At 41.7% G+C, this 22256-nt stretch overlaps 1 protein-coding gene across 1 annotated transcript in view; it reads left to right on the top strand.

Moving 5' to 3' along the window:
* Positions 1–19224, top strand: part of CDC37L1 (cell division cycle 37 like 1) — a 56312-nt gene extending 37088 nt beyond the window's left edge. The window contains exons 5-7 of the mRNA XM_033925556.1: positions 3020–3142; positions 4814–4978; positions 18087–19224. Coding sequence (XP_033781447.1) covers positions 3020–3142; positions 4814–4978; positions 18087–18191 — 393 coding nt within the window. The 3' untranslated portion in view covers positions 18192–19224. The remainder of the gene's footprint in view (positions 1–3019; positions 3143–4813; positions 4979–18086) is intronic.
* The last annotated feature ends 3032 nt before the right edge of the window (positions 19225–22256 follow it).

The following is a 22256-nucleotide window of genomic DNA, read 5'->3' on the forward strand; positions in this document are numbered from 1 at the left end:
GGGAGGGTAACCTCTCTCCATAAACTTTGTGTATAAAAGCGTGGCCTGCTGCTGAAAGTCCCACTCGTCAGAGCAGATCCTCCGCAACCTTAAAAATTGTCCCACCGGGATACTATCCCTGAGGGGTTTTGGATGATGACTATGATAGTGTAGGAGAGTGTTCCGATCGGACGGTTTCCTATACAAAGTAGTATCATAACACACTTGAGAGTTGATCTGAGATTTTACTACTTGGATATCCAAAAAGGATACCCTATCACTACTTACTTCATGAGTAAGGGTTATGTTAGGATCTGCCTGATTCAACTCTTTTAGGAATTCTTCCAATTCGTCACACTCCCCATTCCACAAAAAGAAGACATCGTCTATATACCTTCTCCATAGACCAACTTTACTAAACCATCTAGAAGTATAGACATGTTTGTCTTCATATTCAGACATGTAGAGGCAGGCGACGGACGGGGCCACCGTGGCCCCCATGGCCACCCCCTTGGTCTGAAAGCAGAACCTATTTGTGAATTGGAAATAGTTTTGACACACCACAAATTCAGCTAAAGTTCCTACTAGCTCCTTTTGAATTGAAATATTGGATTTACTAACTACCTGCTTGATAATTGCCAGGGCCGCCGATTGTGGCACGTTGGTATACAGGGCGGAAACATCTGCAGTTACTAACAGTTTACAATCTTGACCCTCACAACTCTGCAAACATTGCAGGAAGTGAGAAGAGTCCCGTACATAGGACTCTTCAAGTTTATGTGTTGTTATTTAGTCTTTGTTTGGTGGAGGAGACTGTGAACAACAATGATGGTCTCCTTAACAGCTGTTCTGTGAACTTGTTTCACCGGACCTCAGCTGCGGGTCTGAGTGTTCACTTAACCACATCAGCTTGTGTTGCAATTAGAGTTTGAAGTAAAACAAAGGCGATTAGTACAACAGGAATTCATATTGAGAACAAGATTAAAATATTGGAATAATATTGTATGTGTTATCACTTTCTAAATTCACAGCAGATTATTAGCTTTTTTTTTTTTTTTTTTTTTATAGAACCATCTGAAAATCTGGAGTTTATTTATAATAGCAATAATACAAAACTGTGATTAAAAAAAAAAAAAAGAACAGCATTGATGATTGGGTATCCTGGTTTTGAAACTGTTGGTAAATTTTTCCCCAAACTGAAAAGGACTGAAAATCTTGGCTTTAGAAGGTTTTTTTTTCTCCTCCAGAGACAAGCAGGGGTTATTTTTAAAAGTCACATCATGGTAATGTCTTTTTTCTTTTTTATATGCATATTGATTGTTTCTCATTAAGCTGAGTTTTATGCAAAAAGATCTTTCATCTGGTTATAGGGAGAGCATATTGCTTTGAAAGTCCTTGGATATCGTTAATGACTTTTTTCCTCCGAGTATGTACAAGGAGATTTGTACAAGGAGATTTTTTTTAAACCAAATATTTCTTTTCTGTTTTTACTTTTGTTATATATTGTGGGTACCAATTCCTTGGTTCGCAAAGTTTCCTTGACTCCTCCTGTGCCCTGGATTAACTTTGGGGGTAGCTCTTTGCCTCTGTTGGGTATTGCATAAATTGTGCTGTGCAAAGTTTAAGCAGAGTAGGAGCAATAGCAACATTTCTTTGGAAAATTGTATAGCCCAAGTGATTTTGGAATGGAGTACTTTTTCAAGGGGACATGTTTAATCAATGTCTTCGTGGCTAGGGCAACTTCAATAAAGGAATGAATAGGGAGTGGGCCTATATATGGGTTTTACAATCGAAACAGTGGGTGCGACTTCCTTACATGGGGCGGCCTATCTAACGACATCATAGATAAGCCGTCCTATTAGTAGACTCCCCCATACCTCTTAAAATAATGCAGCTCCCTTGCTGGCCTCCTGAAATGTTGCGGCCGTGGTGCTGTGCAGGAGCGATCTTTTCAGCATCCAGCCGCCACCATGCTGCTTCCTCAATGCCTGCGTCAGTTCTTGCGGGACTCGAGACTGATGCAGGCATTGAGGAAGCAGCGCGGTGGCGGCTGGATGCTGAAAAGATTGCTCCTGCCCTGCGCCCGCAGCATTGCAGGAGGTGGCCGGAGGAGGTACGATATTTACCTGGGGGGGGGAGGGATGTATAGGCCACCCCTATGTGGTTTTAAAATCCCTAGATAAGCCACAGTTTGTAAAATGGGGGTGGCTTATCTAGAGTTTTAAAACATCTATAGGCATTTTTTGCGGCCTATACACTGGGATGGCCTATATGTAGTGAAATACGGTAATCATTCTTCATGCAGCCTCTTTTCTTGCCTCCTGAAAAAAGTGCTTAAGCTCTTGTTGTGAAATGTTGCCCATCAGCAGGAAACAACGTGCTTAAGTGCTTCTAAGAACGTCAGGTAGATTCTGCCAATTTAATTGCATGCAAATGTTGGGAGATATTATTAAAGGTGAGTACAGTGTTTGTTTGCTGTGCACAACACCTGCTAAAATTGAGGATTTTGGAGTGCTAAAGAAGAGTCCCCACCCCTCCCTAGCAAAAATTTAATTACAGGGCCCAAATTTGGACTTGCACCACTAGTGTAGGCTCTGCATCACAGTTTCCCACCTCAGTACAGCCACCCAGCAGTGCACATTAATGAACAGCATAAGTTGACACGCTGACACGCTGCTGGTGTGTGGCGCAGTGGTTGGAGCTATGTCCTCAGCACCCTGGGGTTGTGGGTTCAAACCCCACGTTGCTCCTTGTAATCCTGGATAAGTCACTCAGTCCTCCATAGCCTCAGGTATGTTAGATAGATTGTGAGCCCACCGGGACAGATAGGGAAAATACTTGAGTACCTGATTGTAAAACAGCTTAGATAATCTTGATAGGCGGTATATAAAAACCTAATAAACTTGAAAAAAAAACCTCATAGCTTACTGGACCGGGACATGAAGTTTGCCGAGTACAGTGGTTCTCTGTTGACATGTAAATTTTAGTTTCATGGAATCCTCTGATATAATTATTTTTGAATTGTTTGCTTGCTTTCCAGAAAGGAGCATTGATGGAACAAGTGGCACATCAAGCAGTTGTGATGCAGTTCATTATAGAAATGGCTAAAAGCTGTAACATAGACCCAAGAGGGTGTTTCCGTTTGTTTTTTCAAAAAGCAAAGGCAAGTACTCGAAGTACACAGTTATTTTTCTGGTAACTATATGAAAAAAATACTTTTTTTTTTACATACATAGAAACATAAAAACATGACAGCAGATAAAGGCCAAATGGCCTATCCAGTCTACCCATCAGCAGCATCCACTATCTCTTCTTCCTAAAAGATCCCACATGCCTGTCCAGTGCTCCACCACCTCTACAAGTAGACTATTCCATGCATCTTCCACCCTACCTGTAAAAAAATATTTCTTTAGAGCCTATCACCTCTTAACTTTATCCTGGACTCTCTCATTCCAGAGCTTCCTTTCAAATGAAAGAGACTCACCTCAAGTGCATTTATGCCAAGTAGGTATTTAAACGTCTCTATCATATATCCCCTCTCCCACCTTTCCTCCAAAGTATACAGACTAAGATCGTTAAGTCTATCCCCTTACACCTTATGACGAAGACCACCAACAGTTTTAGCCTTCCTTTGGACCAACTCAATTCTATTTATATCTTTTTGAGGGTGCGGTCTCCAGAATTGTACACTGTATTCTAAATGAGATCTCACCAGAGTCTTATACAGAGGTATCAATACCTCCTATTTTTTTTTTTTCTATTAGCCATACCTCTCCCTATGCACCCTAGCATCCTTCTAGCATTTGCCGTCACCTTTTCAACCTGTTTGGCCAACTTAAGATCATCACATACTATCACACCCAAGTCCCTCTCCTCTTTCGCGCACAAAAGTTCTTCACCCCCTAAACTGTTCTTTTGGGTTTTTGCAGTGCAAATGCAAAAACTTTTTCTCCAAACAGCTAAACTGTACCAACTGTAGGATAGTGAAATTAAATAACAAAAGAGAGAGCCTTGTTAGTCATTACAGTCAAACCTCGGTTTACGAGTGGACCGGTTTGCAAGTGTTTTGCAAGACGAGCAAAACATTCGCAAAATTGGTGCCTCAGAAACCGAGCTTGACTCGATTTATGAGCGTCCCCCGCGATCCGGCATCCCTCCCCCCTCCGCTCGCATCGCATCCCCCCCCGCGATCCTATATCCCCCACCGAGCACCCAAATAACATCCCTTACCCCGATTTGGCACCAGCACCAACGCACAGGACATGCCGGTGCCCGAAGATCCTCCCTCTGGGCTGGGCTGGGCTGGACTGAGCATCGAAGATCCTCCCTCTTGGCTGGGCTGGACTGGACTGGGCCTTGAGCATTTGTGCATGCTCAAGGCCTTCTGATCTCGCTCTCTCCTAAATTCTCGGAGATCTCAATAAGGGTCATAGAAGCAATTGGGAAGTACTTCTGCATTAATCTCTCTTCCCTTTTTTATAGCTTTCTCACTGGGGCAACTGTTAATATTCAGGATTAGAATAATGATCTCATGGCATATGCTTTGTTCCTGATAAAATAGAAGTATAACCGCACATAAGAATGGTGTTCTTTCCCTGAAAAGTACAAGGAGCCCTTTTGTGATAAAAAACAACAACAACTGGATTTTAAATATCTCTTCCTCCAAGACTGGGGGGTTGGGGTGGAGGTGCATGTGCTTGTATGTAAGAATTAGTTTTGATGTATGCACTGCATGTAGAATGTTGGAATCCCATACACATCTCTGTTACTTTAAATGACCAGTAAAACTTTCCCTTCAATATCAGGAAAGCGCTTATGTATATTTCTTATACAGGAAGCAGAAGAGGGTTACTTAGAGGTTTTTAAAAGCGAATTGGAAGCATTCAAATCGAGGGTGAGGGCATACTCTAAATCAGGAAGCTTTGAAGCTATGGAAGCTCAAAATTTTGCCTTTCCCAAAAGGCTGTGGTCAGCATATTCGGTGGAATCCAAGCAGCAGGTAATTATAATGTTTCTCACCTTTATAAAGCACAAAAGCTATACTTTTAGTACTCATGAAGAGAAATCTTGTTGAGATTAAGTTCAGTTGGGAAACTTTGTTAATCTCCTCATTTCCAGTGCAATAGGGTTGGTATGCTAAACCAAAGGTCTTGCTTCCACTCCAGCGAGTCCGTTGCAGGAGATACTGATCACTGGTTTCAGTACCTCCTTCTTGCTGCTCTCTGCTGCCCCCAGTCAGTTATTTCTTCTGCAAGCGAGCCTGCAGGAGCAACTTTGATCTGCTCAGTTGTCTTTTTTTTGTTTTCATGGGATTTTGTGTTCCTGCATGAGAGGAGCAGACTTTAGTCTGCAGCTGACAGGTGGATCCTGAAAGGACCTGCTCAACCAGCCTGCTGGAACTATAGAGCTCAGGGGTTTCCCCTGCTGTTTGCTCACTCCTTGACTTCATCAAAAATGCAGTGCAGGTGTTTCTTCAGAGCACTTTCCTCCCCACCTCTTTGCGGTGTTTGGATCCTGGTCCTGGGGGTTGAGGCTCAGTCTAGCTGTGGCCCGACTGGCAGCTGAAGAGTTAGAAGAGTTAGCTTTCCTGGTGGCAGAGGTCCTCTCCTTATTCCAACTACCCTAAGAGGAGCTGTGGAAGGCTGCAGCACATCTTCCCAGTGACTGGGAGTAGGGCTGTCATAACCCACAGGGCAGTTCAAGGAGAGGAGGAGTCTGAAATTGTGTTTTTTGAGGTTATATATTGTTGTATCCTTGTTCCCCTACCCCAGAAATCCTAAAATTGCTGGGGGTTTTTTAGGTCATCTGGTGCAGTTATAGTTGGGTTTTTTCAGTGTGAAATCCTGGTGGTGGCCATCTTAGATTTCTTCCGATTTGAATTCTAAGTTCTCAAACTTCTTCAAAAAACCTCGTATTTTATTGTAATCACCAGGGATGGAGCCATCATGCTCCACTGATATGAATTCATGCCAAGTTTGTGCCAGATGGGCAACCAAAGAGCACCCTTGTGCCACATGTTCTGCTACACATGCTGGGAAATTTCCTTCAGAAATCTCAGGGGTATTTGGTAAGATACAATAGAAGCCAGAAAAGTGCTTAAATCCAAAAATATAAACTGACCTCACATTCAGACAGGAAACCCAAACATGGATTGTGACCAACAAATTATGAGTCACTCAGAGACGTGAAACTCTACAAGGAGAGAACGCTCACCCCTTGAAGATATACCAGAGTTTACCTTCCAGTCATTGCAACTGTTTCAATGCTGGTCACGCTCCATGTTGGATTCCAGAGTGAATGAATAAATAAATAAAGGTTACAATCTTGCAGTCTTCTGTGCAAATATACTTTCTTGCTATTTTCTTATTTCACAAACATCAAGAGCTATAAGGGTTTTGAAACTTAACTCAGCGTTCTCAGCCTAACGCTGAGCTAAGTTTCAAAACCCTTATAGCTCTTAATGTTTGTGAAATAAGAAATAAGAAAATAGCAAGAAAGTATATTTGCACAGAAGACTGCAAGATTGTAACCTTTATTTATTTATTCATTCACTCTGGAATCCAACATGGAGCGTGACCAGCATTGAAACAGTTGCAATGACTGGAAGGTAAACTCTGGTATATCTTCAAGGGGTGAGCGTTCTCTCCTTGTAGAGTTTCACGTCTCTGAGTGACTCATAATTTGTTGGTCACAATCCATGTTTGGGTTTCCTGTCTGAATGTGAGGTCAGTTTATATTTTTGGACACATGCTGGGAAGGCAGGAACTTTGGGTTTAGCCTCTGACCACCTTTATTAATACTGCCAAAAGACTGTTGGGATGAATAGGGGATGCTTTTACCTTCTTAGGGTCTCGTGATGCAGTGCCAGTGCCTAATAAAGATTCTGATTGTTCCAAAGTGAAAAGAAAGTGCTCTAACCTTCCTCCTTGAAGGTTTTTTTTTCTTCCTCTCTGTCCTTTATGCCTGACTTCGTGAACTTGCTCTGGCAAGCCTATGTTGGTGGCGCTGTGATGCCTTCTGGGTTAGATGGAGAGCAACCTCCTGTGCAGCCTCCCCGTATTCCTGCTTCTTTTTCTCCACGGAGACCTGTGGCTCATGTGGACACTGACAGCTGGTCGGACAGGGTTCCTGAGGATGATATCTGGATGCTTATCCTTTATTCCAAGGAGATGCCTTGGTCAGAGACATGCGACACTGGGCGATGTGGATCAAAGTTTGAGTGCTGCTGCGGACCAGGGTAAAGACTTCAGGCTATTTGTCTGCTGTTCTGACAGATCTGCTCATTGAGTCTCTGAAGGAGCTCAAAATTGATCCTCCTCAGCCTACTTCCCATTATTCTCTGTTCACCAGGGTCTGCTCTCAGCCTACTGCTTTTCTGAGCACTGAGAGACCCTGGAAAGTTCCCTTAAGGTGGCAAAAGCAATGTCTAAGCTATATCCTGTGGATCAGGAGTTCCAGCAAATGTTTCCTATGTCTAAAGTGGATTCTGGTGGCCCAGGTGACCAAGCGCACATCCTTTTCCAGTGAGGGGGGTGTAGTGCTTAAGGATCAACAGGATCATAGACTTGAACATGTTGCTTAAGAGGCAGTTTGAGGCCTTGTTTCTGGCAGTATGGGCTGCTGTGGAAGACTCCTTTGTGGCTCAAGTATGCCATTCTAGATTGTATGACCTGAGCAGGATGCATTCGGTTCCCCCTTCCCAGCTTGCAGGTACGAGTGGAGTATGTGACTGATGCCTTGTATGATGATCTGCTTCGGGTAGTGGGCAAAGTTTCAGCTTATTCTGTGTCTGCTCACAGAATCCTGTGCCTCAGACATTGGGCTGGAGATTCTACCTCCAAAGCCACGCTTAGCAGGCTTCCTTTCAGGGGCAATATGCTGTTTGGCCAGGAGTTGGATGACCTCATGGCTGGTGTCTAGGATCACCGCCCGAAGTCACTCCCAAACAGGCCTAGGACCTCTAAAGGACAAGTCTTTGGGTCCTTTTGCAGCTCTCACTGTTCCTGCCTTTTCTCCTCTGGGTCCTCGTCCCAGAGGTCCTTTCAGAGCCCAAGGCAAAGATTCTCCGGGAATAGAAAATCCCAGGGTTCCACCTCCCGCCCAGGGGGTTATTCCAAGAAGAGAAGTCACAATGATGCCAGGCTCCCAGCCTTTCTTAGCAAGATCATAGGCAGGCTGCAAGACTTCTTGGCAATTTGGGAAGCTATCATGACTGGCCAGTGGTTTCTGGAAGTCATCAGGGATTGCTGCAAGTTGGAGTTCGCCCATCCTCTCTTTGCCTAGTTCATGGACTCGCTTGTGGGCAGACTGGAGAAAGCAGCCAAGGTTCAGGTGACTGTCCAAAGGTTGCTGGACATTTAGGCAATCAGAGAATAGTTAATCTCTGGAACGCATTGCCAGAGGTTGTGAGAGTGGATAGCATAGCTGGTTTTAAGAAAGGTTTAGACAGTTTCCTGGAGGAAAAGTCCATAGTCTGTTATTGAGAAAGACATGGGGGAAACCATTGCTTGCCCTTGATCTGTAGCATGGAATATTGCTACTTCTTGCTGACCTGGATTGCCACCAGAATGATACTGGGCTTGATGGGACCATTGGTCTGACCCAGTGAGGCTAGTCTTATGTTCAGCCGCAGAATTAGGCTCCAGCAGATACTCCCATATACTTCATCATGCCCAAGAAAGGCTCAGAAAATTGGAGGCCCATCCTGGACCTCAAGTACATCAATGTGGCTCTCAAAGTGGCTCATTTTTGTATGGAGAAGACTCTCCAGTCGGTTATTGCCTCAGTGCAGCTGGGGTAGTTCCTGGCAGCACTGGACTTGATGGAGGCATATCTCCATATCCCAATATTTACGGATCACTTGCACTTCCTTCGGTTTCATGTCCTGGAGCAGCATTTTCAATTCAAGACTCTCCCATTCGGTCTGGCTACATCCCCGCAGTCCTTTACCAAGGTGATGGTTGTAGTGGTGGTTCATCTCCACAAACTGTGTTGGCTTGTCCACCCTTACTTGGACAACCGGCTCATCAGGGTGCCCTCTCAGGAGGAAGAGGAGAGAGTGGTTCAGACTGTCTTAACGACATTTCAAAGTCTGGGATGGATTGTCAACCTGAAGAAGAGCCAGCTGCAACCCATTCAGTCCCTGGAGTATCTGGAGGTTCATTTTGACATGGAGCGTGGCTAAGTGTTTCTTCGCGAGGCATGCAGACAAACTTAGGAGCCAAATTTCAGCTCTCCTGGCGCAGCTGTCTCCGTCGGCCTGGGATTATCTTCAAATCCTGGGCTTGATGGCAGCCATGATAGAAGTGGTCCCTTGGGCAAGAGCTCATATGTGCTCCCTGCAGAATTCTCTCCTCTCTCTCTGAGCTCCGCAGAGAGATCCTTTACATGATCAAGTGCCCTGGACAAAGGAGGCCCACAGCAGCATGTCCTGGTGGCTTTGCCCTCAGTCGCTATCCTCTATTATGCCTCTAAGCATCACCTATTGGGCCATGCTGACAATGGATGCAAGCCTACTGGGCTGGGGGGTGCTTTGTGAGGATTGACCAGAGCAGGGGCAATGGTACCCATCACAGCGCCGTTGTTCCATCAACAGGCTGGGACACCAAGCCATCTGGTTGGTGCTGATTCATTTTCAGCCCCAGTTGCCGAACAAAAGCGGTCAGGGTATTTTCTGACAACGCAACAGCAGTGGCTTACGTCAACAAGCATCATTGCGGCTCATGTCGCTGGAGTGCAAAATGTACAGGTAGACTCTCTCAACAGACAGACTCTGGACCCAGGACAGAGGTCCCTTTTGCCTTGAGCATTTCAGAGCATCATTGACCATTGGGGTAGCCCTACATACAGTCTCATGGCACCAGCAGGCAGCAAGAAAGCAGTGCAATTCTTCAGCCACAGATATGAGTGTGGAAGTGCTGGGATCAATGTGCTGGATCAGCCTTGGCTGGTGGACAAACTCCTGTACTTGTTCCCTCCCTGGCCCATGGTTGGGAGAGTCCTGAGACAAGTGGCCAGACATCGGGGACAGGTTATCCTAGTGGCCCCAGACTGGCCTCGACGACCCTGTTACGTGGAGCTAGTATCTCTTCAGATCAGCTGTCCTCTGAGATTTCAGCCATTCCTGGGACTCCTCTCTCAAGGTTTGTTCATCCTTCAAGATCCAGAGCGTTTTGGTCTCACAGCTTGGCTCTTGAGTGCTCCGTTTTGAGCCAGAAGGGCTACTCAGATCTGGTTGTATGCACTCTTTTGAAAATCAAGAAGCCTGACACATTCACATCATATGTCAACATTGGTGCCACCAGGAGCACCTGGATCCTGCCACGGCTTCTGTGTCAGCTATCCTGTCCTTTCTTCCTCTTTTTTTCAACTGCTGGTCCAATCTCTGATCTTAAGTTTCTTAGATTATTGCAATATTATATACTTGGGATCCTTTAAGAAAACCATCAAACGATTGAGAGTCATTCAGAATGCTGCCATCCATCTCATTTATGGTCTCAAAAAATCAGATCATGTAAGCAGTATTACAAAAAACTACACTGGCTGCTGATGGAAGCAAGGGTCATTTTCAAGTTTGCCTGCCTCTGCTTCAAAACCATAACAGGTTCATCCCCAATCTACCTATAGCACCATTTTGAATTTCCAGGCACCACTTGCACACGTAGTGCCTATCTGTTTGCTTTTCCATTCTTGAAGGGCTGTATCTACAAGAGATTCCTTGATAGATTATTATCATTCCAAGCAGGCAAATGGAATAAATGTCTAACCATCTTCATTTCAAATGCACCCTTCTACCAAACCTTCAGGAAATCAATTAAAACCTTATCTTTAAAATGCTTCCGAATAAATCTTGACTACCCTTAGCATGCTAATGTAATTTGAAAGCCTTTTTTTGTAACATCGCTGTCTGTATACAGTCTCTTCCTCTGTAAACTACTCGGAACTCCTTGTGGTATTGCGGTATACAAAAATAAGTTGTTATTATTATTATTATTATTCTTTAAGAAGGTCTGGATATGGGGATGGTGGTTTTCTCACTGAAGGTTCAAGTGGCTGAAATTTCCTGTTTCAGGTTCCAGGGTGCCAGATGTTTTCTCTGCACATCTGGATGTTGTCAGGTACTTCAAGGGCACTCTGAGGTTGCAGCCCCCAGTTCACCAGCCCTGTCTGTCCTAGAATCTGAACATTGTGATGGAAGGGCTTTTGAGGTCTCCGTTTGAGCCCTTGGAGGATGCTGCCCTAATGTACTTAACTATCAAGACAGTATTTCTGGTTGCCATCACTTCTGCAAGGCGTGTCCCTGAACTTCAAGCCTTGTCATGCAGATACCCTTACCTGCATATCACGGAAACTGGAGTCTCCTTGAAGACTGTTCCCTCTTTGTTGCCAAAGGTGGTCTCGGTGTTTCACATCAACCAGGAAGCTCATCTTCCAGCATTCCAGCCCTCGGGATCTAAGAAGACGGACAAAGTTTTAAAGGTGCTGGATGTCCAGAGGGCTATTTTGCATTACCTCTTCATGTTGATGAATCCATGAAGACCACCTCTTCATGTTGATGAATCTGGCTAAGAAAAAGAGGCCGACTTTCAAGGCTACCATAGCTGACCTGATTTATCTTGATATTTCATCCTGCTACATAGTCTGCTGTAGACAGCCTCCCTTCACGCTTAGAGCACATTTGATGAGAGGGATTGCCTCTCCCTGGGCTGAAACCAGGACAATTCCACTGGAAGAGATTTGCTGGATGGCAACTTGATTGTCCCTTCACACTTTCACCAAATTTTATAGGGTGAATGTAGCAACTCAAGAGGACTATTCCTTTGGAGCCTGTTTTGAAGGCAGGCTTATCTCTCTCACCCAGGGTTTCTGGGACTGCTTAGGTATGTCCCTTGATTTGGCATACCTTTCCTATTGCACAGGAAAAAGATTAGGTTCTTACCTTGCTAATTACTTTTCTAGTAAATAGGGATGGTATGCTGAATTCCCCCTCTCCTTCCCCCCATCATTGTCGATGCTCCTGCCTGGACTTTCTGTTACTTGAAGGCTGCCTCTCTGACTTTTCTGCCAGCTATCATAAATTGGAAGACATTGTATATTGTTAGTTGGGGGTTTCCCAGAGTTCCACAGTCTCATGGCTTTTTGCTAATAAAGATTGTTATTTGTTCCTTTCCTGTCCATGGTGTGTTTATGAGCTATGTCTTTATATTTATGAGCAGATCACTGTCTTATTGGGGGGTCTCCCTGTTTCTCCTTCTCCTGTTCTCTCCTGTAGGGCTGTTGCTGGCTTTGAAACTAACTGACTAGGGGCAGCAGAGAGCAGGGAGATGGAAGAGGTACTGAAAACAGTAATCCAGTATCTCCTGCAACAGATTCGCAGGAGCGAATGCAAGACCCTTGGTTCAGCATACCATCCCTATCTACTGGAAAAGATATTATCAAAGTAAGAACTTAAACTCTTCATCTGTTTGGAGATATGGTGACCAGAACTGAGCATAGTTCGCAAGGTAAGTTCACACTATGGAGCAATACAGAGGCATTATAGTATTCTTGATCTTATTTACTATCCCTTTCCTAATAATTCCTAGCATTGTTTACTTTTTTGATCACCACCGCACACAGGGCAGAAGATTTCAGTGTAGTGTCTACATTAACGCCCAGATCTTTTTCTTAGGTGCTGGCTCCTAAGGTGGACTCAAACATTCAGTAACTATGACTTGGATTATTCTTCCCAATGTGCATCACTTTGCATTTGTCTACATTAAATTTCATCCGCCATTTGGATGCCCAGTCTTTCAATTTCCTAATGTCTTCCTGCAATTTTTCACAGTCCACATGTGTTTTGGCAACTTTGAATAGTTTAGTATCATCTGCAGATTTAATTACCTCACTTTTTGTTCCAATTTCCAGATCATTTATAAATATGTTAAATAGCACCAGTCCAAGTACAGATCTCTGCGACACTCCACTATTCATCCTCCTCCATTGAGAAAAATGGCTATTTAACCCTACCCTCTGTTTTCTGTCCAATAACCAATTCCTAATCCACAACAAAACATTGCCTCCTATCCCATGACTTTTAATATTCTCAGGAGTCTCATAAGGAACTTTTTGTAAAAGCTTTCAGACAATCTAGATATACTATGGGGCTCATTTTTGAAAACAAAAAAATCCAAAAACCCTTCCAATTCACTATTTTCTAAACCCATTTTGAGTGTCTCCAGTGCATCTAAATTTGAAGGAGCTGTGTTGAAGGTGTAGTTTGGGCAGGCCTAGGGAGGGCTTATGATTTGGGCATTTTTCTGCAATAATTGAACATTTTAGAAAATGTCCAGGGCACAATTTGGACATTTGAGGCTAGACTTCTTAACAATGAATAAGTATCAAAAAGGTACCCAAACTGACCATATGACCACTGGAAGGATAAATGCATTATTCCCCACCCAGCCCACACACACACTCCCCTAGTGGTCACTGACCCCCCTACTACCCCGAAAGATGTAAAGATATAAATGAAACATGCCCATAGTAAGGAAAACAAAATTTCATATCTAGAGGCTCTAATGGTAGAAGCTGAATTAGATTTAGTGGCGTCAGAGACGTGGTTCAAAGAGAGCCATTATTGGGATATACCTGGCTATAATCTATTCAGGAAGGATAGGTAGTTAGAAAGGGTGACGGAGTGGCATTATATGTTAAGAATAATATTAAAGTGACACAATTGTGAGAGAGGGGGGTAAAGAAGAAGTACTGTGGGTTAATCTGGAAAGAGGGAATGGAAAATGTATTTATGTTGGTGTGATATTTATTTTTTTCATTCATTCAAATTTTTTAGCTCTTCCTCCCAAAAGAGCCCAGAACTGGTTACAAGTTTACATACCTAATATAAATTAGCGATATGATAGTTGGAGTAAGGACTTCAAAAAAGGATAAGACATACAATACAAGTTAGCAATATTCTTATAACTTATTTAAATTCTTTATATTTATTGCTGTAGTACAAAATATGGCATTACAGAATGAAAATATAGTCATTACTTATCACCACACAACAAATCATAAGCCACACATTTCATTCATACTTTTTGTAGCTGATATTTTAGGCAGTCAGGCTTAGGTAAGCATACCACCAGTATGAAGAGAGCAGCAGCCAACAGTACAGTAATCGCCACCCCCAGAACACCATTGAAGAATCGGCTGAAACATCTGTCACATTTAAAGTCTACAGGATCAGACCAGTCAGTATAAGCTTTTGGGCTAATGTAATCCACAAAAACAACCCCACGTAAGGTAAACCTGAACAATGCAACAAGTGAGGAACATGTCAGCCTTGGGAACAAGTAAAGTTTATTAAATGTAATTATATATTAAAATATATCACATATATAAATATCAGTACAATAAAAAATTTGTTTCCTTCGTTGCTGGACCCAACACGGTCTGTGTTTCAGCTTTAGAAAAGAAAGCCTTCCTCAGGGTTGACAATGTCAATCCAGTAGATGGCTCTGAAGTCATGAAAATCTTCTCGTCAAATTCAAGACCAAACTGAAAACATTCTTATTTCAAGATGCATATCATAACCTTTAAGGTACCTCCTTTCCCAAAGCCAGTAAAATCATCTCAACCGCTTTTACGAAGCGATCCCATTCCTGATGTCATATCCCCCCTCCTCCCTTCTCTTTAAATTTTGTTTTAATAATGTACTTATTGACCCTTCCTTTCCCTTATTACCCTCAAATTCATGTAAGTTCTTGTTAATCGTCTTTTTAATGTTCACTCCTCCCCCATATATATACAATTACTATTTTACCTTTTATTTTATTTTTTAGCATTGTAAACTGGCCAGATACATGTTGATGGTCGGTATATTAAAAACAATAAAACTTTAAACTTAAGAACAGCTTTAAAAACAAAATTTTTCCTTAAACCGGGGACTGCCTGTTCATAAAGGTAAAAGAGAAAAGAAGGTCGCTTTGGTTCTCAAATTCGCTGAATGTCCAGCCTTCTTATAATGTAAACCGCCTAGAAGTCGCCTGACTATGGCGGTATAGAAAAATAAAGTTATTATTATTATTATTAGTTGAAAAGGTAAGAAAAAAAGATTAGCCTTCATAAATTACAAGACGTCACAGAAAGAAGAAGACAGATAAAACTATGTGGCAAAACTACAAGAAATGGGAAAAACTGTCAGAGAAGCAAAGGAAGAAAAGATAGCCAATATGATAAAATATGAGAGCCCATTTTTTTTTTTTTTTTTTAAGATATGTAAGTGATAGGAAATGTCAAAATGGCATAGTGAAGCTCAAGAGTGAAGGGGCCAAATATGCAGAAATTGATAAGGCTGAACTGCTTAACAATCATTTCTGTTATGTATTCACAGATGGAAGACCGGGGATAGGAAAGCAGAAAATGAATAACAATGTGAATGGATGTGTGGTAGACCGGGAGAGATTCTCAGAAGACTATGTTTCTGAGGAGCTAACTAAATTAAAAACATACAAAGTGATGGAGCCTGATGGGATACAGCCAAGGGTAGTCAAGGAACTCAGAGAGGTTCTAGTGGTTCCATTGTCTCATCTTTTCAATGCTTCCTTAGAGTCTGGTGTGGTCCTGGAGGACTGGAGAAGGGTGGATGTGGTCCCTCTTTGGAAGTAAGAACAATAGCCTTACTGGGTCAAAGCAAAGGTCCATCCATCCCAGTAGCCCGTACTCACGATGACCAATCTAGATCACTAGTACCTGGCTAAAACCCAAAGAGTAGCAACATTACATGCTACCAATCCAGGGCAAGCAATGGCTTGCCCCATGTCTTTCTCAATAATAGACTATGGACTTTTCCTCAGGAAACTTTCCAAACCCTTCTTAAAACCAGCTACAGTATCTGCTCTTACCACAACCTCTGGCAATGCGTTCCAGAGCTTAGCTATTCTGAGTGAAAATAATTTCCTTCTATTGGTTTTAAAAATATTTCCCTGTAACTTTGAGTGTCCCCTAGTCTTTTTGTAATTTTTGACAGAGCGAAAAATCAATCCATTTGTACCCGTTCTACTCCACTCAGGATTTTGTAGACTTCAATCATATCTCCCCTCAGCTGTCTCTTTTCCAAGCTGAAGAGCCCTAACCTTTGTAGTATTTCCTAATATGAGAGGAATTCCATCCCCTTTATCATCTTGGTCGCTCTTCTTTGAACCTTTTCTAGTGCTACTATATCTTTTTTTGAGATAAGGAGACCAGAATTGAATGCAATACTCCAGGTGAAATCACACCATAGAGCGATACAGAGGCATTATAACATTGTTGGTCTTGTTAACCATCCCTTTATTAAAAATTCTTAGCACCTTGCTTACTTTTTTGGCTGCCACCACACATTGGACAGAAGGTTTCATCATATTGTCTACAATGACACCCAGATCCTTTTCTTGGGTGCGAATCCCAAGGTGAACCCTAGTATCTGGTAACCATGATTTGGGTTATTCTTCCCAATGTGCATCACTTTGCTGTTGTCCACATTTTCATCTGCCACTTGGACGCCCAGTCTTCCAATTTCCTAAGGTCTGCCTGCAATTTTTCACAATCTGCATTCATACAAGATCCCTGCGGCACTCCACGTTTACTGTCCTCCATTGAGAAAAATGACCATTTTACCCTATCCGATAACCAATTCCTAATCCACGACTGAACTTTGCCAGCTATCCTATGACTCTTTAATTTTCTCAGGAGCCTCTCAAGAAGAACTTTGTCAAAAGCTTTCTGAAAATCTAGATACACTACCATCCACTGGCTCACCTTTATCCACGTTTATTCACACCTTCATAGAAGTCACTGCCCACTGCTTTTATTTATTGTACACCACTTTGATTTGACTTTTTTGTTAAAAGTGGCATTATATGAAAATAACTAACTGTAAATTGGTGAGGCAAGATCTTCCTCGACTGACCCATCTCATTAAATCATATTTGCCTATGTATTCCATGATTTTATTTTTTATAATTGTTTTCACCATTTTGCCCAGCACTGAAGTCAGGTTTACTGGTCTATAATTTCCCGGATCTCCCCTGGAACCCTTTTTAAAAATCAGCGTTAACATTGACTACCCTTCAATCTTCAGGTGCTACAGACGATTTTAGCAACAGGTTACAGATCACTAACAGCAGGTCGGCAGTTTCATGTTTTGAGTTCTTTTAGTACCCTGGGATGTATACCATCCGGTCCAAGTGATTTGTCACTTTTTAACTTTGTCGATTTGGCTTAGTACATTTTCCAAATTCACCGAGATTTCTTTCAGTTCCTCCGCATCATCACCCTTGAAAACCATTTCCAGTTCAGGTAGATCTCTTGCATCATCTTCCATAAAGATCGAAGCAAAGAATTCATTCAGTCTCTGCTATGGCCTTATCTTCCCTTAGCGCGCCTTTTGCTCCTTGATTATTCAACGGTCTCACGGATTCCCTCACAGGTTTTCTGCTTCTGATGTACCTAAAAAAATTGAGTTTTTGCCTCTTTTGAAAGTTTCTCTTCATATTCTTTCTTAGTTTTCTTTATCTGCAGGGTTCCTTCCTTCCTTTTTGTTTCTGTAGGAGTTTTTAACCACCCAATGAGGTGCAGGGTTATTTTAGTTTCATGGTTTGAATTGTACAGAGCCACATAATCTCACGGGACATACTGGCTGTGGGCATGCCAAATTGTAAGATGGCATAGCACCAGAGGTCTCCACACAAATTCTATAGGAATACTGGTTGCCAAGGTACCACCCTTCTTTCCTTGTTTCTAACATATTGCCTCTGCAGCCCTGTTTAACCCCCTTTCTCCCTTGCCAGGAAAATAAAAATTAAGTTGGCTAATACCCGAGCCACACAGCCAGCCCCAAACACCTATTTCTTTTAATTACACTTTCTGAAATACTAAATGCTAACACAAATACAGCTTTGTTAAGAATTGTTTCATGCCTGCAGAGGAAGGGAAGGGATTAAATGAGGTTTTTGGGAAGTTGTTTTAAAATGCCCTGTTTTACTCCTTCACAGTACCAAGCATTATCCAAAGCAAATTGCCACAGTTTGTGTATTGCATATGTTTTCTGAACCAATATGGTCTTTTTTTCCTTCCTTCTGCAGAATGCTGATCATTCTTTCCATTGCTATCAGGGCACAGGCCTCTGCAACACAAGCCCAACAGATCACAGGGAGGATGATGAATCCAAAATGATGGACACACTATAGTTTGAAGAAACAAACTCAAGAAATATTTTACTACAAATAATGGCAGAGCGCGGCTATTTTCCTATTTGAAATGATATTGGTGCTGCACTTTATTTTTGCTATTTGTTGGAGAAGAAATGCCAGGAGCACTTTTTGTGGTGTCTCTGTTTGAACATTTTCTCCCATGGTTATAGGATATGAAACTGGATACAGAAGTATATATTTTTTTCTTTTAACACTATCTACCGGATTCGCTATATGATGCCAATAGCGGCGGCCGCTGATCGCTTGCCGTATACAGAATCGCGCCCCTGGGAAGGATAGGTGCTGGAAATGTAGGCCTGGGTTTTCTAGGCCTAAATTTACAGCACCTAACTTTGTTGCAAATCGCACCTTTGACGTTTTAGACCACCTAATGCCATGTCTGGCGTCAGCCATGCCCACAGTGGCATTAGGTGGCCTAAAGTGCCTACGGAGGTGCGATTCTGGTGCCTTTTATTTAGGCACTTTAATATTGTGGTTTTTGGCCATTTTAAACGGTGTTTCTTAACCTAGGCGTTGGTAGGGCACCTAAGTTTAAGCACCGTTTTTAGAATTTCCCCATGTTTGCTTGTATTCTGTTGTGTTTTTTTTAGGAATATAGAAACATTCAGTGCTCAAATATAATAGAAAACTAGTGTTTACAAGATTTGGTTGATTGTGTGTACAATATTCTGTGACCTTTTGTTATAAACCTTTGCTGCTTTTTGTATTAATAATAATTATGACTAAATGCCAAATATCTATGTGATTATCCTGTGTGCTCAGTCACTAAACCAAAAATAATCTGGTGTTGCATCACGTTAACAGCAATAAACACCTGACATTATCTTTGCTGATTCTTTTTCATTTAAATATATTTTTAGGTGTGGGGAGGGATTGGGGAGGCCTTCCCATTATGACGTGTCCTAAAGGACTGCAGCAACTCATGTGGCACAGGTTACATTTTTGTGGATGGCTCATCCCTGTAGTGGAGTATAGTTATTGATTTGAGTAAAAGTGATTCTAATTATGACTCTTGGTTTCTCAATAGCTTCATGTTTTTTTCCTTCTAAAACAAAAGGTGTCTGTAGTTTGGGACTTATTGCATGGTATATTTTTGTCTTCTGAAACTGTAGTACTGTTTTAAAGATTAGCATGGTTTCTGGATGGTTTGTTACCACCCCTGGCTCCCACAGGAAGCAGAAGGGCTACCTTCATGTTGCCCACAGATGTGACGTGCAATGTATTTTTAACTTTAGGCTCCTTCACTATTGCAAATACTGGGCCTCATTTCTACAGCAAAATAATGCAAGCTTTGAGTTAATACCACCATTTTGGATATTTATTACTTACTACTACTATTTATTATTTCTATAGCACTGAAAGGCGTACGCAGCGTTGTACAGGTTAACATGCAATAGACAGTCCCTGCTCAGAAGAGCTTATAATCTAATTTAGACAGGGCATTTCAGGGTTGGGGAGGTTTCTTGCAATGTGAAAACACCTAAATATGAAAGCAATGCTTATATGTTTTATTCATCAAAGAACCAGAAAGTTATACTGAACTTCTTTCAAAGAGAAATGGAGATGCAACGCTGCTTATATGCCAAAGGACCCAAGGGACAAATACTGGGGTCAAACAGTGATGGGGAGTTTTATGCATTATTAGCTTGATTAAGAGACTGCATTTTTTAATGGTTTTTTTATCATTGCAAACAAGAGCCTTCATATGAGTTTGGGTTTAAATAAGTAAGATCGATTTACTACAAAAAATTTGCTTTTGAAAGTGCTTGGAATCAGTTCATGTGTTGCTTGTATAGAGTCTGATCTATAATCGTATTTGTTATTGGGGACTTATAAAGCCTGATTGTGTAGAAGGGTAGAAATGGGAGCTCAGTGGTTCCTAAACCTGTCCTGGGGGAACCCCAGCCAATCAGGTTTTCAGGATATCCACAGTGAATTTGCATGAAAGGGGAAGTGCATGAAAATCTCTCATATGCATATTCATTATAGATATCCTGAAAACCTGATTGGCTCGATGGTTCCAACAGTTGGGAACCATTGCTCTACATAAGGTAGAGATTTCCTGTGAAAGAATGCATTGCAGAAATCTAGGTCTGGAGCTCCTGTAGATGTCACTACATCAGATATAATGGAAATAACCAGTTTTAACAAAAACTTATGGGTTTAGTAGAAAATAGGAAGATGAAGCCATGAGAACACAATGAAGATAGTCTGTCTTTTTTTTAAGGATGTAAGGACATGTTCATTGACCTAAACTTAATAGGAGTTAACTATTTTAGAGGCATAATACTTTAGGAAGTACGGTAAATAGAGAAATCCAGAGAGATGCAATGAATGCTGCATGATATTGGAAGCATCAGAACTGCTGCAAATTTTGTTCATGTATGATTATTGATTGAACTGCTAAGGATTGAAGCATTACATAATATATGGGTCCAACTTAAGTGGAAGAGAGACCTGGTTGCATTACTTGTAAAATGTAAAAGACTTGCAGAGAATTGTTGGGAAATGCAACATGCATCTATTAGTCCATGTATATCTTAACATCAAATGTTTTATGGAACTCTCTCTGCCCACTGCGTTAAGAGAAGAATTATCTTTTTCTAAAACGATGTAAAGTTTAAAATCCTGTTTCAGCAGGCTTATGCGATTATATTATTTATTTTAGGTATTTATATACCGCCTTTCAAAGTTATCTAAGCGATTTATAATCATGTACTAAAGCATTTTCCCTATCTGTCCTGGTGGGCTCACAGTCTTTCTAATGTACCTGGAGCAATGGAGGATTGAGTGACTTGCTTAGAGTCACAAGGAGCAGCATGGGATTTGAACTCACAACCTCAGGGTGCTGAGGCTGTTGCTCTAACCATTATTCCACTCCTTCCTATTAGTATTAGTAGAATAAGGTGGTTTTTGATTGAATGGGTATTATGTTGATAGGGTATGGGGGGGTTTGTACTTTGACTGTTTTTGATTTCCTTTCTGCTCATATTTTGTTTTATATAACTGCTGATTTGTACAGGTTGTAACTCAAAATAGTGTATAAAATATAATAAACCTGTAACTGCTTACTCCAAAGAGGGAGATACAGCTGTTTGTAAAATATATATTCTTGTCAGGAAATTGCTCCTACTTCCTTAAATCAGGATGCACAGGGACCACAAACTGTTTGCAACAATTGTCAAAATTTGAGAAACTTACTCAGTTTATTAATGTAAACTCACGCACTGGCTAATGTACCTCATCCCAAAAAACAAACTGGCCTTAATCCACAGTCTTACTACTCAAATAATGTGCAACAATTCTGGAGCATAAATTTTACTTCTTTACGAATGCAATTGCTGCCCATCACTTCTGATGGACTGGGAAAAGAAGTGCACCAGTGGTGTTGAAGATGAGGAGGCAACAGAGGGTAGGCACTTAAAGGATGGCATGAGAGACAAGGAGGAATCAAGGATAGAGAGCAGTGGGGTCAGAGGAGAGAGAGAGTGGGGACAGAGGGTGGTCAGGAATGGGTAAAACCATAGGTACTAGGGGACTAGATCAGTGGGAATGAATTACAGTTTTAGAGAAGAGATGTAGGAGTGTTGAGATTCAGGTATGGAGAAGGGTGAAGCCTTTTGAGTAAAGTTTCAAGAGTAGAGAAGACAGAATTCAGAAGCAAAAAAAAAAAAGTTTGGGCCGTTTTTACTTTGTAGTGCATCAAACCTACTCTTGGATAGATATGTAGATGAGAAATATTAAAGTATTGAATCAGGTGAAATTAACTCAAATATATTCATAGACTTGATCAGATCACTCCTGTGGTGATGATCTTATAGCCTTGGGTGATGAGAATGGGATTTAGATATTGGGAATTTCAAGATATTTTATTACAAGATCCATCTACTCGTAATGTTGAATTTATTGGGCAGCAAAATACTTCAGCATTTGGAACTAAATGATACACCTGAAGTTACAGTACATCTGTAATATGGGAAGGATTGAAGGTAGTCCTACATGGATAGATTATATCTTTTCAAGATCATATTTGAAAGACTG

Source organism: Geotrypetes seraphini, chromosome 1, assembly GCF_902459505.1.
Source record: "Geotrypetes seraphini chromosome 1, aGeoSer1.1, whole genome shotgun sequence".
NCBI classification, from domain to species: Eukaryota; Metazoa; Chordata; class Amphibia; order Gymnophiona; family Dermophiidae; genus Geotrypetes; species Geotrypetes seraphini.